Source organism: Fulmarus glacialis, unplaced genomic scaffold (assembly GCF_000690835.1).
Source record: "Fulmarus glacialis isolate BGI_N327 unplaced genomic scaffold, ASM69083v1 scaffold16588, whole genome shotgun sequence".
NCBI lineage: Eukaryota > Metazoa > Chordata > Aves > Procellariiformes > Procellariidae > Fulmarus > Fulmarus glacialis.
Window position 1 is genome coordinate 83,514 of NW_009226559.1, and position 17,418 is coordinate 100,931.

The window sequence follows — 17,418 nt, forward strand, 5'->3', positions numbered from 1 at the left end:
CATCGGCTTGTGTGCAAAGCAAGCGTCCAAATGCACATACCTGCATATGTGTATCAAAATGCTCTTGGGGATAAATAGGTTTTTCATTTTCTCTTCTCAAAAGGAAGAGAACAGATAAGTGAGTATAGCACTGAACTGCTGGAGTTAGTGGAAAATAAAAAAGCCTCAATTACCTAGGTTCTAACTTATTTGTCAAGCTGGTTCTACTAAAATAATCGAGGACACAGAATACTTTAGGTAAAGCTAATGAGCTTAAAAAATTAGGGCTTTTCCCTCCTGTCTCCACACGAAGAGTTCAAAGCACTGGGAAAGAAGATAAGTAAATGAATAATAGCTTTGCCTGAGAACATTTGTAAACATTTTTTCTTTTGATCTGCTTGCTGATTCGACTCAGAATTTTTTTTGTACTTCCATAGTGACTGTGTTGACATTAAAGTATGTATTTTAAACATGAGAAAAACACCAGCTTATCCAGGTGCAGAGCCCCTCCGATAAGTAAGCAAAAAGCCATCATTTTGTTATACACTAAATCAAATGCAGAGATTCATTTTGTTGCAGATTCAGCAGAAAAGTGTGAGAATGGAACTGTCTGGATTTGGGAACAATAAGAAATAGCAAAGAGCTATCTGGAGATCTGCATCTGGGAGGGACACCTGTAATGTTAAGTCTGCTGTGTGTATGCTACATGGTGATGAGTGTTTCTTGCAGAAATATTGCAGGATTTAGCCTGGAGGTGTGTCTGGATTTGCCAGGCAAAAGAGCAGAGAAGATGGCCCATGCATACAGGGAACAATGACAGAAGTCAAGTCTGCTCTCAAAGTAGCAGAGGTGACAAGTTATGAACCAGGCCAACTCAAAAAAGGCATTTCAGCTTGCTTGCCAAGCAGGGTTTCCCAAGGTACTGAGATGTAATTTCTACAGAAACTATAATGTTCTTCTACCCCTTACATTTGCTTCAGTGCAAAGGAAGTCTGACTTTATCAGAAGCACTCACTGACTATTATTAAACAAAAATGCAGGTCAGCTGGTTAAAATTGAGATTTAGGTCAAAGAAAGGTCTTTAAGGTACCATGCAATACACGTTTAAGAAAGTGTGAGAACTAGATCATGAATAGCAGGAATTAAAACAGTGTCATGAAGACACATAAGCTTGAGTTAATGTTCCATGAATTCGTTTATTATTAGCCACAGCACAAGCCAGTAGTAATTAGCTTTAGACAAAAACCATTACCAAGCACTCAAACAGTTGCATTTTTTTTATCTGAAGGTAACTCATTTTTTCGTTTATGGAACAATTAGTCCTACATTTTTAAAAGCTGGATTTCCTCTACAAATGGACAGGAGGCTGTACTGATCATAAAACAATGCCACATACAATAATAATTTCTCGTCACTCTTCTTTTTGCTCTTGTTGCGTAGATTTTCAGTTTAAAATCCAACACAGCTTCATCTCGCTAGCACTAGTGCTGTGTTCTCCAGTTTAGGCATCCTCAGTATCTCGAGGCCATTGAGAAGTACGTCACGTGGCAGGACTCGCACCCTTCCAACAGCTCAAGCCAGGAGTCAGGTTCTGAATGAACTAATGCTTCTAAGACCTGACCAGAAAGATCAGAAATCCACTTCTGGTAAAGTGACAGCAAGGTCAATTGGTCTCTCCACCACTAGTCTCACAGGGGGCAGACTGAGGGCTAAAAACACAAGGGGGAATTCGAGGGGAGCGATGCACCACAAACATAAATTCTGCCTTTAAATCTGATGTTGGCAGTGAGAGAAGATACACCCCAAAACAGGAGAAGAGTCCTCCAGTGGCATTGGAAATGCAAGGTGCTCGGCAGCTGACGATGAACTCTTGGCACACCACCCAGAAGGTGGAGGTATGACAACTTCCTTGTTGCTGCCGTCTTCTAGGGCCTGGCTGGAGAAAGCAGGTATTTGGGCCATATATGGGCCCTGATGGTTCCCCGTTGCTGGAATGTCATGGTGAGTTGGAGGCAATTAAGATCAGATCAAGACGTTGTAAATGCAGAGCGGCCTGGGATCAATGTTGGAGCAAAAAAGTGTTTTACAGGTACGTCTGCACTTACTGCTTTCCTCATGTTTGGGTGCAACCAAGGATCACAACTGCTGCACAGACACAGAGAAAAACTTGATCAAATCGTGAGCACACTTTCAGCATCCTTTCACACCACTGACGACTTCTGCCAGGATGCTGGCAAGGTGCACATTCTCTTCACGGCTGCAAACAGTGCATAGTTTCACGCTTCAGGTGCCAGTAGTTTTTAACAATCATTCCACTTGAACAAGTATTTTTAAAGCATTCTAAGACCCTATAGAAAATACTACAGGTGTATGTGCACTGCAACCCAGAGATTGACTGCTCCCTGCATGTACACACTTGAGGTCCCTCTGAACTAGTTCACTTGTGAACAAATAGCAACACACTTGAGATAACATGGCAATTAATCACTGAAGGCAGGTGGGGCTGGGCATTGCATGCTGAAGCATACACTATCACACCCACACTGCCATTTGAAATGAATTCAAGTAGCTTCCAACTAGCACATATTTAGAAGCTAGAATCAGACCTCCAGGTCATTGTGTAAATATGACTGTAAGTGCCACGTGTTATTTCTTGTGGTGCTGTAGTTTATTCACTCTCCTTCTTCCTCACTAACTCCAACACAACCTACTTTCTGAATATATTTCAGATTAAAAGCTGTAAGGCTGAACAAATGGTTTTACAGCAATGGGTTATACGCTTCTTGACAGCTGTTTCAAATAATCCTTGGCAGGCACCAATATTCAACGGAGTGTATTTCTGTTTGGTATTGTTAAAGTTGCTTATTATTTTTAGAGTTGCACAGATGTACCCAAACAGCCACTGGTTTAGAACTAAAATCAATTTGACCTCTGCCTTCTTTCTGTTGCTGAACCTCAATCTGACATCTAAGAAAGACTGTCAGTCATAGGCTGAAGTTGTTTCTGCACAATCAAGTTACAGATCATTTTGCCAGCCAAAGACATGATTAAGAAAAAAAAGAGTTGAGTTTGAATGAATCTAAGGCAATACTAAAAACGTCTGAAGTCAGGAATACTCACCTTTAGACATAATTCCCTTTTAGTATACACTACTGTGTAATTTGCAAATCCTTTCTGTGCTTCAGAGTTATCAGGTGTATCCTTTATGTCCAAGTATTTACAATATGATTCTACAATTGGGAAGATCCATTTGAATGGCTTTGCTGTCTTCTAAGTTGTACACACTTGGAGAGAAAATGGGAGTAGGCATATACCTTGTCAAAGGACAGAGAACCTTTGCATTGCAAAAAATTTGTCTTCTACAAATTGAAACAGCAGAAGTAGGGGTAACACTGCCACCGGTATCCACTCGACATGCTAACAGAAACCCCAAGCTAGCACCACTCAGTGAAAGCTGTTCACTCTAAAAGAAGCTGACAAAACGTGCTCTGCACAATCACCATAGGCCCTTCTGCCCAACAGTCTTGCAGAGTTTGACGAAAGCCTTTGACTTGAGTTTTACAACGAACTTAAGCGAAATACTAGCCATCTCTTCCCACTCTCTCCCTAGTAATGTAGACAAGAAGAGTGAGACACTGTCACACAAGTATATTTTTCCCAGAAAAACATAGCCAAGGTTTATGTCTCTAGACTGCTCAAATAAAAAGAAGCATCCTCATCCTAGTGGAGCACTTCTTTAGTGTCTTTTTGCTCCCAAATTGCTACCTCCTTGAGCTGGTAGTGGGTAAATTCTGCACTATCACACATGAAGAACTAGGCAAGCAAGAGGCTCGTCTAACTTGCATAGTAGGAGTATAGGCAACTCTCTTTTTGGCCTTAATATCAAATTGGTTACAGCTGTATTTCAGCTTTTTTTTGGTGAGGTTGGGCTTCCAAACCAGCTGGGCTGTTGAGAGCAGCAGCAGGGAGATGAGACAATTGCAGATGAATGTTGGCTTGCTCCCACAACTATGGTGACCTCATTTTCCTTAGGGAATGCTGGAAGAACGTAACACAAGAGCAGCAGCTAACTTCATGTGGCCACACACATGGAACTTGTTGTACCCAAAAAATGACTAGCAAACCTAGAACGATCCTGGAAACGTCTAAAAATACTCCTGTAAGATTACTGTTACTAAGATCAGCATATCAGATATACCTGGGAAGAGGCACAGGCTTTGACATGTGACTTAAGCTCTCTTCTAGAGCTGGCTCTAAACCACATGAGCAAAAGCCATTATGCTTCAAGCTGTGTAAAACCCCGGACATTGCAAGGGCGGGGGGGGAACCACACCAAAAAACAAAGAGAGAAAAATTCTCAGAATGGAGAATATTAACTAGCTTATACAGCCTGCCAACACTCCTCAAACTGTTGCAATACCTTATTCAGATTTAAACACTCCTTCCGCTTACTTTCTGCCCTACTTTCTGAGGGTACTACTCACATTCAAACAAAGAGCTACAAATTTAAAGATAATACAGCTTAAGGAGGATAGTCAAATACCCTCCATGAAACTCTGTTTTCTTCTAATTGTTTCCAGAATATTTTGGGGTTTTGGAAGGAACCACAAAGAATGTCATAAAGCAGCAGTACATCACGCTACACGTTAGTTTATTTTTACAGCCTAAAAACGTTACACGAAAATACTGAATAATCTCTGTGTCAGCACAGAGGGGAAACATTGTTATGCAATTAATGTAAACTCAAGAAAACTGCTTCCAGAAAGACAGCCTAAATTCTGTGATGGCACAAGTAAAGCCTCCATTTAGTATGACTTGCAGGTATCCAAGAGTTAAATCAAAACTAAAATCCCTCCTGTGTTCTGGTTTAGAGGAAAGCATAAATGCCGAGGCCCTAGCAGGGCCATGCTCCCAGAACCCTTTCCCTCAGGACTGTTTTGTTCCAGCCCCTGGGCTCGTAGTCCCCACAGCCAGGGGTGGAGCGCTGTGAGTCACACCTGTCCCAGCAAGGACAGCAGTTACACCACCCTTGCTCTGTGGGATGGAACAGCTTCTCAAGAGTGATGCAAGTAGATCCCAGAGCGGATTTGCAGAAAGTCACAGCAGGAAGTTATCAGTTTTCCTTCTTTCAGTACAAACCCTATGGAATCCCTCCAATTCTACCTCTGCGTGCCATTTTTAGGAGGAATATTACTCCTCTGTTCCCCAGACATAATTATTGGCCTGCCAAAGAAAACAAGCGATTCCAATCATTAAAGAAAATAAAAAATCCACTAACTTAATAAACATTTTTGTTCTTACTAATAAAACCAGAAGAAATAAAAACAGAGGAGGCGTCCTAGCTGTCTCAGCAAAACGAGCTCTCATACGATGAGGCCAAACAGGTGGGGCATGACAGTGGTGTGGCACCTGCTGCAGCAGTATTGTCCTGATGCCTTCAAAAGCCTGCGCCCCCCAAAGGGGCAGCAAGACTGCACTTTGTGTGAGAAGCAGCATGCACTCTCCAACTTCGGTTCTTATGCCTCGCTTTCCTGTGCATGCCGCAGCTGACTTGTTTATGGACATGGTTAAACATTCACAGTATCCATCTGATTCCAACATTCTGTAATTGAACACCACTTGGCATTTAGCTTGCCACAGCGACTCCAAACAAACAATTTTTATGGATTCTATGTAATATTTTTCTTAAATGTCATAGAGTTCTTCTGCCACTCAAGAAAAAAATATCAGTGCAGCTCTCATGCTTCTCAGATTTTGCTTTTCAACCAGTCCTTTCAATTGGTAGAGCTTTACCAGAGAGGAGGGCTGGATGGGCAGCCAGTATCACGCTGAAAAGAAAGGTGACTTGAAACAACACGAATGGGAAGTTTGTCTGCAGAAGTATCAGGCATGAATGAAAAAGGGAGTCACAGAGATTTTTTCAGAGAAGTACTACCAGTTTAGAAAATACTTACCTGAAAAATCTCATCATGATCATCGCTAATTACGATCATCATTTGGCTGTATTTATCTTCTTAAATAACATTAACATAACGTGATTCTATCACTGCTTTTATAATGGCATATATGCATGATGATGCTTTCTCTTATCTGTGGTACACCAAACCTTCTTCTTTTTGCACAGAAATATTTTCACGAAAGGTTAAGTGAGTAGTTGTAACAACATTGCCTTGTGCTAGTAGAAATGTTTATAAGGAAGAACACATGAAGCACTTATCAAAAAACTTGCAGCTAATAGGCAAGGAAAACTGAAAATTTGCTACATGGGTAGAGCACCATGTCAACAATACCTACAAAAGCTCAAATCTAATTTTATGTTCTCTAGAAAATCCCTAGATTCTAGTAGTTTAGTTGCATCCACACAAGATAAACTTTAAGAAGCTCCTTCCTCCTTCTAGTTCAACTTTCTCCAGGTTGAGAATGATGGCTAAAAGCAAGTGAGGAAAAATGAGTGTTTTCCTGTAGTCAAATGTAAAGTTTATTTTAACACAGTAAAAAGTAATGACCTAATGTAATACCCCAAGCTTTGCTGCTCCTGGAACAGACAGCAACGTGATTGGTACCATTGTGTTTTGTCACAAATACCAGTACAAGTGGATGCAAAACCTACTGAAATCCATTTGACCTATAGGATGTCACAAAATAAAGTTAAAAGCAGAGGTGCAGGCTGGGTGGCTACAACTTCCTTTATCCACCACTGCTATCACTTATCTGGTACCCCTGTATGTATGTTACACTAAAAGGATATTTAGATGGCACAGTGCAGTTCTTTGCAGTGCTCGTTAGGCTTTGCAAAGTGTGATTTGGCCAGAGAGAATGTAGCACTTTTGAGCCTCAGGATGATACTCTGCAGAACGCATGCATACCTTAATTATGGGCAGCTACTCAGTACCAGTCATAACAAGCCTAACTACCTTAAAGTCACCATCAAATTATATTTAGAGTATAATTGCACCATTCTTGCATTGGCACAGAATTTCCAGGAAGTTGTTGTACCTTATTGTTGTTCCCTGTAGTCGATCAATTTTCTTATTTAATTCAGCAATGATACTGTGCAGTTCTGTGATTCGTTCCTCGTAGCGTAGTGTTGTTCGCTCCTGCACGTCTTCGTGCTCTCTCATTAGGTGGGATTGTTCACACTAAAGCAGAGAAGCAAGGAACAGAAAGAGTCTTACGAATAACTCGATAGAGATCAGATACCAGGCAAAAATGCACACCATTAATGGTTTTCTTACTCATCAAACCAACACTGCCTTAGCAAGAGAAAAGGACAGATGCAAAATATTGACAGGTGCACAAAGGTATGTAATTACAAGACGTTAGGAACTGAAAAACTATGCAGTGTACTTTTATTATTTTTTTTCCTAAAGGTCAGAAGTTGCCCTCCTGCTTGAACAAAAAAACACCATTTGCAACTCAAAATAGCTAGAAATATCTCATCTTTGAATCCATGAGATTCACCATGAATCTTCAAGTATCTTCCCAACATGGTCTGAATTAGAACAAGTCTTAAGGCAGAAGCCCCATTATTATAAAGAAAAGTAACCACACTTTGAGATTATGACTCCTTCTCTAGTACGAGTATTTGTTTTCATTAACGTTTTCATTAAGATAACATAGCATATTTTTTATTATTTTAATCCTCTACAATAAAATGCTTATTATTTGAACAATTAAAAGGTTACATGGCTGCTTGTTTTTGATACGTATCACAAAATCCTCCTTTTTCTTACCAATAGAATTTTAAATCCAGCCTCTCTGGCTTACTCTTCACTCCAGCAAACGCTCTACTACAATTACAATCTACTGCAATTACAATCCAACAGTGCATGCTGATTGAAGTTATGCTTGGGAGTGACTGGAAAGAGCAAGACTTCTAACTTTTTGCTTCTGACTCCCTGCAGGAAACAGTCAAGCCTCCTTGCAACCACAGAATGGTATGTGCTACAAAAGAAAATTGACAAGCCAACTGACAGTACAAAAATCACACCCGTTAATTGAAGACCTGCAATGTAAGATCCTAGTAGCATTTCTAAAGGGTACAATTTATAGTAACGTATGAGATCCTCCAACATTGCTGCATTAAAACTTATTTTTTCAAATCAAGTAAACACTCTATACAGAGGTAACTCCCTCAACCCTTTGTATCATAAATACAAAAATTATACCCAATGTAGCAGGTATGCCAGAATTTTCATAGTTTGCTCTCTCATTTTTTGGCCACTCACATTCACAGCTTGAGAACATGATCTACATAAAAGGCTCCTTGAAAACTGAGATTTATGTTGAGCTTCAATAACATTTTTCTTTTAAATAAAACTTATTTCAATATTTTTAAGTTCCAGGAATATGCACATTGAAAGGTAGCCCAGACATTGGGAGCACCTGTCCACAAACTACAATAAAATAGTATCTTATTCCAGCTGGAGTCAAAAGCACTTTCACTTATACTAAGACAAATAGACCGTATCTTCACACTGAAGAGGAAAGCAAAGAGTCACCTTTTAGAAGACCAATAATGTTCACCTGGCTTGTAAGACTTCATGTTGGCAACTGACATGGTTATACATGTATATTATGAACGACTCACTCTTGTAGGATCATTCCACAACTTATTTCTCACGTTTCCATATCTTAACATCGTATCTGGCTGAAGAACTACCACGGCTTTCAAAGTGCAGAAATAACACAGAGAAAATGTTTAACAAAAAGCTTTAGAACAGATTTAAGTGCAATAAGAGTTGCTTATTCTGCCCTCCTAAACCTAAATTTCCTTTGACACACATTGATGCCCACAAACGCTACCTAAGCATTATCCAGATCAATCAATTATGTGCATTATGGTTTTTTTCTTTTAAACCAAAAGGATGTTTGCGATGGAGTGTGTAATGGCTATTTTCAGACAATAAATAAAAACCCTATCACAACAATTTTTGTCTTTCTGAGCTGTGCACTGCAAAGCAGAATTTGTTTATCTTGACTGAAGATATATTGACTCTTGCTAATGGACCTCAGCCACATTACCAGATTTGCTTTCTCTTTTCTCTAGCCATTTCTCAGTCACCATTTTTCAGGATAACTATCATTTAGTGACAGACATACTTTGTGAACAACCAGCAGTCTGGCAATATAAGACAACAGCTTCAGATTTGATTTTTTAAAAGGGCTCTTGGATTATCTTGGACAAAAGTAACTGGAAAAGGCAGAAAGGAAACCTCTGTGAAAGACAGGACATGATGCTAAGGACTGTTGTGCCTTGGAGGTGGGTACAGAGTTACGTCTCGTAAGTTCTGGTCAGCCATGACAATTCTCAACTAAAAAAGGCAAAAGCATCCAAACAATGGAAACATAGTTGAGTATGAATCCTAAAATGCAGCGATGGAAAATTCTTCTGGTTATACAGGATTGCTCCTTATTATGGCACACTTATCTCAAAGCTTAAAAGGGAAAAGGAACAAATGCATGTTTTGCTACCCATTGCTAAAGTTTTTTTCTGGGATACTGAACCTGTTCATCAACCTCTTTAGCTTCTGTGTCCTTTGAGTCTCAGAACAATGATCTGCCACCAGTTCCTATTTCTTTCCAAGGTGTACACATTCAGCTCTTGCAATTTATTTGTGTATCAGTCACACAAACTTTTTAAGATAAATACCTTACACCCTTTTCCTTATCCTTCTTCCAGCCTCCTACTTGAGTTCTGATCAAAACCATTAAGAGCTCTAATTCTCTGAGAAAGCAAACACGGGGATAATCCACTGAGAGGCTGCAAAAGGTGAGCAATTGTTGAGGTCAGGAGAGAAGTTTCAAGCACAGTTCTCAGTGTAAGTGACCCTTGGCTGGTTTTCGGTACAGACTAAAAAGGTTATTTCAATTACAGTATAAATTAACAATGCCTGGAAACACCTTTGTCTGACCTCTTGATGCTGGAAAACAACCACAAGAGCAAGAAGAGTATGAGGGAGAATGATGATCAGGGAAAATATTTTAACCCAAGGATATTGTCTCACCACATGATTCTACTGCCTATTAACGTACACAAATTCATAGTGCAATAAACACTACCAGTGCAAACATTTAGGTTAAATTTGCAGTGTTCAGTCAGACGACAAAGGAAGAACCACCAGCAGCAGTGCTGGGTAAGAGATCTCCCAGTGCCTCAGGCCCTGCAGAGACAAACACCGGCTATTGCATTGTTCACCAAGAATACAAGTCATCACCTGAATGAGCCACGATGATAAACCTGTTTAACAGCCTCACAGGAGCTCAAAATCTTTGCTCAGCTAATACAGTATTTTAATTTAAGAGGAGTGGCAGATTTTAAAGTGGCAATCCATTCATCTAATTTTAAGTATGAACACAAGTCCATTGTGCCAAATCCTCAATCATGAAAACATGCATGGTCAGAATTAATTGCTTGGTGGTATATTCTGTGTATACTTGATGTGGAAGAAGAATACAGGTACACAGGACTAATCCATGTGAGATAAGGACGTCACACAACAGAACGAGTAATTTCAACGTTCATCTGAACACCATGCATTTCTATTTCAAGTTATTTTGCTAAATGAGAAACTGAAGCCTTCCTGTTAAGTTCTTATACGCCTACAGAGTGTTGCTTTTATTCTTACACTGAAATCCTGCTGCCCCTCCCTATATTCTGAATAATAGAAAGGATGGTAAAGAATTATTACTGCAGTAATGGGACCTATTGCTGTGTGATACAGGATCCAGAATGATGCAGCACAGTCTTTGTTACCCTGTGCCTAGAGCTATTATAAAATTCCAAAATTATAAGGGTTAAGCACAAAGAATGAGAGAGCAGGACTACCTTGTGAAAGGAGATGAAACAGTAAGAAAGATGTAGTAAGTGAATTGCCTATTCTTATTGTATTTGCTGAAATGTTCAGCATGGTATTCAATCCCATGTGCTATCATAAAACTGCAGAACTCAATGTCACAGGATGCAGGAAATGCCAAGAATGTAGACGGATTAGAAAGAAGATTAGATAAATCCATGGAGGATAGGACCACAGAGGACTTTTAAATGTGATGCAGCCTCCTGCTCACAGATGTTGGCAGAAAGGTGGGGGAGTATGAAGGAGGACAACTCTCTGCATGCATTTCTTAGGCTCTCCCTTCAGACATCCACTATTTGTCATTATCAAAGCCAGGATACCGTGCCAGACAGAACTAGTAGAAAGCACTACTTTTCTTCTCATAACCACAGAAAGATTTCTGGAAGAAGACATTAGTTGTGGTTGACCAGTACTTTACAGCAAATCTCATTCAAGAGATCACTCCACTGCCAAATGGTACACCGATACAAACACAGAGACAAGGAGACCTGCTCTCTTACTGAAATAATAGAAGGGTGTAGGCAAATGCTATAGCAGGTCTCCACAGACTGGAGTTTTGGAAACGAGCATGATACAACAACCAGATGTACAACAATCAATTACGTCCTCTTACAAAATTTTAAGCACAGTCTATCCAACGACCTTTCTTCACCATTTGTCATCTATTACTTGAATTGTGGTTCCCCAAATCACCTTCACTCTGCAAATCACTAATCCCTTCTTCCAGAGTGTCTCACATGCCTCACAAAATGATGGGAAAGGTATTACCAAAAACGTGTTTTAAGAGCTATTTGTTCCAGAGAGCATTTACCATGCCAGCTGAAATGAAACATGCACTGCCTTTGTAAGTATAGTCCAAATGCAGAACAGAGATCTAATACTGACCCACTAGCATCTGAATATGGTTATGGAGAACCTCAAACACCTCCTATTTAATTTATGCCTTCTGAACCTCTGATTCGCATTAGTGAGGAAGAAATGCATGAGACAGAGGTTGTAGAGGAAAAAATGATATGATATGATATGATACACAATTCAAACTTGGATGAATCTCTGTGGAGTGGGAGAAAAAGTTCAAAAAATTATGTTAAGTGCAGAATCTACTTGGAAGTGATGCAGTTAGAAAAAGAAGAAAGGTGAAGTGGTTTCACCAGAGTCTCTCTCAGTACTTAAACATAGCCAACACATTCAATATATGAGCCCTGCTTGTTTAATGGCTTATTCCTTAAGAAAGACTGTATTTTATTTAATATACACCCCCAAAAATTTCTATCCACTTGAGGGCTTTTTAAAAAAAAATTGAAAAGAGCTAAAATATTAAAACTTTATATGAATTGTTCATTAAAAAGTAATTTTTTCATCTGAAAGCTAGCTAGCACACTAGCTTTCAGATATTCTGATTTTGTGTTATTCACAGTTCGGGTAGCAGTCATCACTACGCTTGTGTTCACAAGCACACAGCCCAAGATCATGTAAAAACCCTCAGCATTACAAATCGAGCACTACATACACATGCATAATTGGTAACCCATCAAAGAAAACAGCAAACAATCTCATGCTAACAGAGCACATGTTAATTGGGATTAAGGACTGATCTTTAATCCCAGTGATCATCAATGGGGATTCATCACTGTATGGGAGCACCTACAAAGATCTGGAAATAAAACTAAAACACTATCAAAAAACTGTGATTAGCACAAGACCCTGCAGAGTTATAAATAACAACAAAGTCAGTGTAGTCATGCAGAATGATGTGGATCGTTTGGATACAGTGGATCCATCCGACTGTTTAATGATTGTCAAATGCAGCCTGTATGTCAGAAAGAGGACTCTATCTCAGAGTGCAGTTGAAATTAGAAAAGGCTCTCAGGATTATAGCTGATAAACAACGTTAACTCCCAGTGTGGCTCCAGCTCACATATTGAGGGAAATAAAAACATGAAAGTGTTTTTTATTTCTGGATGTTGCATTGATGGTCTGCAATAAGAGTATCACTTACAAGCCTAAAAGCCTTAAAGGTAGCTGAAAAAACATCAGGGAATGTGGACAAGGGCCAAAATATGGTTGGAGGACTGAAGTACGAGCCTTAAAATCTAGACTGTCTAAACATTTCTACATTTGGCTTGAGTTTAAGTAACACACTGATACGAGCCTCTACCAAAATACACTGAATACTGAAGACTCCAAATTCGCAAAATCACATAATGGCTGACTTGACAGGGACCTCTGGAGGTTATTCATCCAACCCCTTACCCAACTCAGGGAGGGTCACCTAGAGCAGGTTGCCCAAGACCAGGTCCAGGTGGCTTGAATACTTCCAAGGTTGGAGATTCCACAACCTCTCTGGGCAACAAATAAGATGCCATACTTTACAGGACAAAATGCTTTGACTGTCTCTATGCAATTATAAATCAGTATATATTTTGAATTAGTTTTGAATTGTAAAAGGTATTGGCCAGAATGACAGTATCTGAAAACAAAGGTTTTGTTTATAGAAGAGAGAAGTATTAAGAACAATAGCTCAGTTTTCCCTGTTTGCATTCGTCTCTACATTTACCTTGATCTGAAAAGATTTTTTTAAGAGCTGTGAAAGCATTAGAGTTCAGACCTTATCCCTATTTAATCCCTTGGCTTTCCACTGACTATGTTTTCCACAACAGATATATACAAACTGGCTTACTAGAACCTAGACTGAGATCACAAATCATTTCTCACACATCACCAAAGCACTGCCAATTGGCAATAGCTTTTGATCAGCGTTAATTTGTGCTGTGTTTGAATCTGACCCAGGAGTGGAAGGCTCTGCAATCAGTTACCTAATTCACTGAGAGTATGCTGCAATTTTTATATTCTGAAATATTTCAAAGCAGTTGCTGTTTATATTGGCTTCAAAACAAAATTAATCTAATTCTTTCTTGGTATTTTTTAGAAGAATGTCATCAGCACATAAAATTCTTTTTACTTGTGACATTGTTCAGATATTTTATCCTCTCCCCACATACCATATTCCTCTCTGAAGAACAAGGACAACACAAAACAAAGGACCATCTTCAGAATCTTGAACTGTTGCTCACCTGTGCTTTTGCCAATTTCTTTTCCAACAGGTCACGCTCCCTTTCTGTTTGTTGTAGACGTTTATTAAGCTCCACTATGTCTCCCTTTAATGAAGCCAGGGCTGCTAAATGAAGCTAGAAGACAAAAAATAAGAAACAAATTAACCAATTCACAAGCCATGTAGCAGCAGCATTTGAAAGAAGATACAGTATTATACAGCAGCTACAGTATCTGTGGATTTCTGCAGTAGATAATAGGAACTTTAGTATAACAAAGTCTAAAAGAATTTCACATGCTACTAAATACTTTTCATATGGAATTCTTCTCTCCAGACAGCACACACATTCCTTCATCAGAAAACACATTATAAGAATAAATACAATGAAGTATAATTCAGCTGGAAATGTGTAGATTAGTTCTAACGTTAGTTTAACAGGAAGTAGCTTGAGTCTTGTGTTATAAAACCTTACATTAAATGTTGACTCAGATTTGTATTATAAAAGAAAGTGTATCATGTTTTGATGCCTTCAGACATATAGTGGTTATCAGTCTGGTGACGGGAATAACTCCATGCATAGGATTCAGTTTTGTTTTGCAACTAAAGCTTACTTCACTACTGCTCTGTAATTGTTGTTCTCCTCGGTCCCATGTCAGGGAGTTTCAATGATTCTAATCTACTGAAGCCACACATGAAGAACCTGAACTGTTTTTTTTTCTGCAGTAGATCCTTTTGATGAAAGATACATTCTACATTTAACTGATAGCATGTGGAAATATATAGCAGACTAGGATAACCAACATCATCTAAATTACATTAGCTACGTAACTTAGAAATCAAGAACAATTCTTAAAAGAATCCTATACTTGTAATGCATTTACACTCTTTTCCTGTCTCACACTCTCTTAAATATCCCATTGATCGTTACACCAAAGGCATCAGCTAGAATTCAACACCCAGTGTTGACAAATACAACTGAATAGTCCAGGAGGAAAACTAGCCACTAAGTCTTTCCTTTTAGTAGTAAAGAAACAACTCCAAGTTATACTGGGTGAGAAAACAAAAGTGACCTTTCACACTGGACCAGGTAACGCAGCAAACACCGCTCTGCTGCCAAGATTCAGGCTGAAACACAAACCCTGTTTCTAGTCCTCCAGCCAGTTTCAGTCCTTCACTCTGACATTTTATTGGGCGGGTCACTTTTAAGATATTTTTCTTGTTCCATTTCCAGTCAATCTGCTATTAAGTCCCATTTTGATATCAGTTTTACCTTCATAATACTGGAAGCCAGCAAAACCATAGATTTTTTCACATACTGACGTGTGAAAGTAACTGTATGACAGCAGAGAGACTAGACCATTTGGCAACAGCTCCTTCACATACAGTATTCCCATTGTTATAGAAAAGGCCACCTCTGGCTTCAAGACAGAAAACATAATTTTATAAAGATTTTTAGATGTGAATTCTGCAGTTTTAAGTGCAGTGTAACTAGTTACGCTAGAAGCTGTGGACAATCTCATTTGTGAGGTCAGTCGAAAGCATTTTTATTACACCAGCTACAAAAACATCTTACACACATGCAGTATTTCAGTACAAATATACACGTACACAATTTTGTGTTGCAGTAGGTTTAAGATTCTTGAGGCAGCCTCATTTTTCAAGTGAAAAAACAGTAATTCAGGCCTGCTACGGGCATACACTACATAGCTTCTTTCAAGTATGTACGCTGAAATCTCTTAATAAACCCAGAAACACCCTGAATATCTTTAAGTCTTCTTGGCCTTCAGCAGAAGGCCTTCCTTCCTAACACAGGAAACTATGCACTGCTTTTACAGTGTGGAGAAACAAGAACCAGCCTAACTGTACCAATCTGTTCATAACCGACTTCCAATTTTCAGGAAAGCTGGTGCATTTATAAGCCACTGTTTCACCTTACTCCCTTAACAGAGGGAAGTGTTGCAATGAAGCTCGCCAGTTCGTCAGATCGTGCATCCTTCACCACAGCTTTCAAATAATACATGAAGAAATGGCTACAATTCCCTAAATTGAATAAAACAATGCTGCATAGTCAAGTAAGTAGCACTCCCTTTCATACACTATAATTAAATGATCACCAGCTGTGGTTTTAATTAAATACCAGACCAATAATGTCCATACACATGGCGCTGTAATATAAAAGGACACCGTTAATTCAAAAATCTCAATGAAAAACAACTTGTTTTCTGAACAGTGGAACTAACGAGGCAGTCTTCCTATGGATTTGTCTTTGTCCTCTTCCCACACTGCAGTCAGCTCAGCTCTTCTTCACGTCCCCTAGCACACACCAAGCTGGGTAAGAAACAGCATGAATTGTGTCTAGTTTTATAGCAACGCTGCTGCCTGGCCCAGCAGCTCCTGCCAAACAAGGTGTCCAACACACAAGTTACATCAGCCTCCCCATTCAATATAGGGTCTCTCTTCTCCAAGTAACCAAAGGATTTCTTTACTGATTGCAAGGAAAGTCTGTTGCGTCTTTTACTATCCAAAATTACCCTTTCCTTTCATAAATTGGACCAGTCCAGTTTGCGAGTACTAATAAAACAATTAAAAAAATGCAAGTTACTGAAAGGGCAGGCTAGACAACAGGAAGTTATCATACACAGAGGAGGGCTGCTTGGGATACCCTTTGGTTTCATGTATGTACCCAGTGCACACGGCAGTAAGTCACATGGAAGTGGTGCCTCCAGATGCTGCTGCAATACATAATAAGGTTAACACAGCTAGTGTAGCTGTGTATTCTCGGCAGAGCCAGGCTCTCCCCCTCCCCACCCCCGATTTCTTAAAAAAGGTGTTACAAAGTATTGCTGCATCTTCCCTTAAGGTGTGAGCGTTCCCACAGACCAGGCTTCCCAGGGTGTTTGTGTAGCACACAGCAGGGCGGGAACTGGAACACACATCTCTGGATGTGTGTAACACAACCAGGGAAACACCTGAGCAAAGAGCTACAGTCAACAAAAAAGTCATCCTGGGGAAAAAAGCTCACATTTAGAATTCAAATTTAATAATCCAAACTATTGAAGTTGGAAAGATTCCATTTAAAAATCTCAACCAGAAGGCAGTAGGTCAGTCAAGACTGTAACTCTGCAGCATTGAATCACCACGGGACATGACAACTGAGAGAGGAGAACGGAGGTAGCCATATGGCACACTGCTTCTTTTCTCCCCTCAGCAAACAGTGATAGACAAGGCAGAGTTACTATCACTAACATTCATAACAGACATTTATAGTTCAAGGTGGGCTACCTCTTAATGACACAAGACTACGAAACAGATCAAAAACTCAGCAGTTTCTAAAAATTAACACGGACACCACAAAGATTTCTCTTTGTACAACATATTGGTCTGAACCTTTAAGCAACAGCTCCCACACAGAACTACTTCACACAGAGAAAACAGTTCATTGACAAAGCCTGTATTGTTCATAAACTTTATACTGATCCAATACAGCTAGTATTGAATTCCACCAGGAAAAAACCCACTATGTGATGCTGA

The 17,418-nt window shown here is 39.5% G+C and overlaps 1 protein-coding gene across 1 annotated transcript in view; it reads right to left on the bottom strand.

Annotated features, from left to right (window-relative positions):
- The window catches only part of MCC (mutated in colorectal cancers), a gene marked incomplete at its 5' end in the record, with an annotated part of 68,727 nt that extends 54,704 nt beyond the window's left edge, over positions 1-14,023 (bottom strand). The window contains 2 exons of the mRNA XM_009582853.1: positions 6,976-7,118; positions 13,910-14,023. Coding sequence (XP_009581148.1) covers positions 6,976-7,118; positions 13,910-14,023 — 257 coding nt within the window. The remainder of the gene's footprint in view (positions 1-6,975; positions 7,119-13,909) is intronic.
- Positions 14,024-17,418: the final 3,395 nt, after the last annotated feature.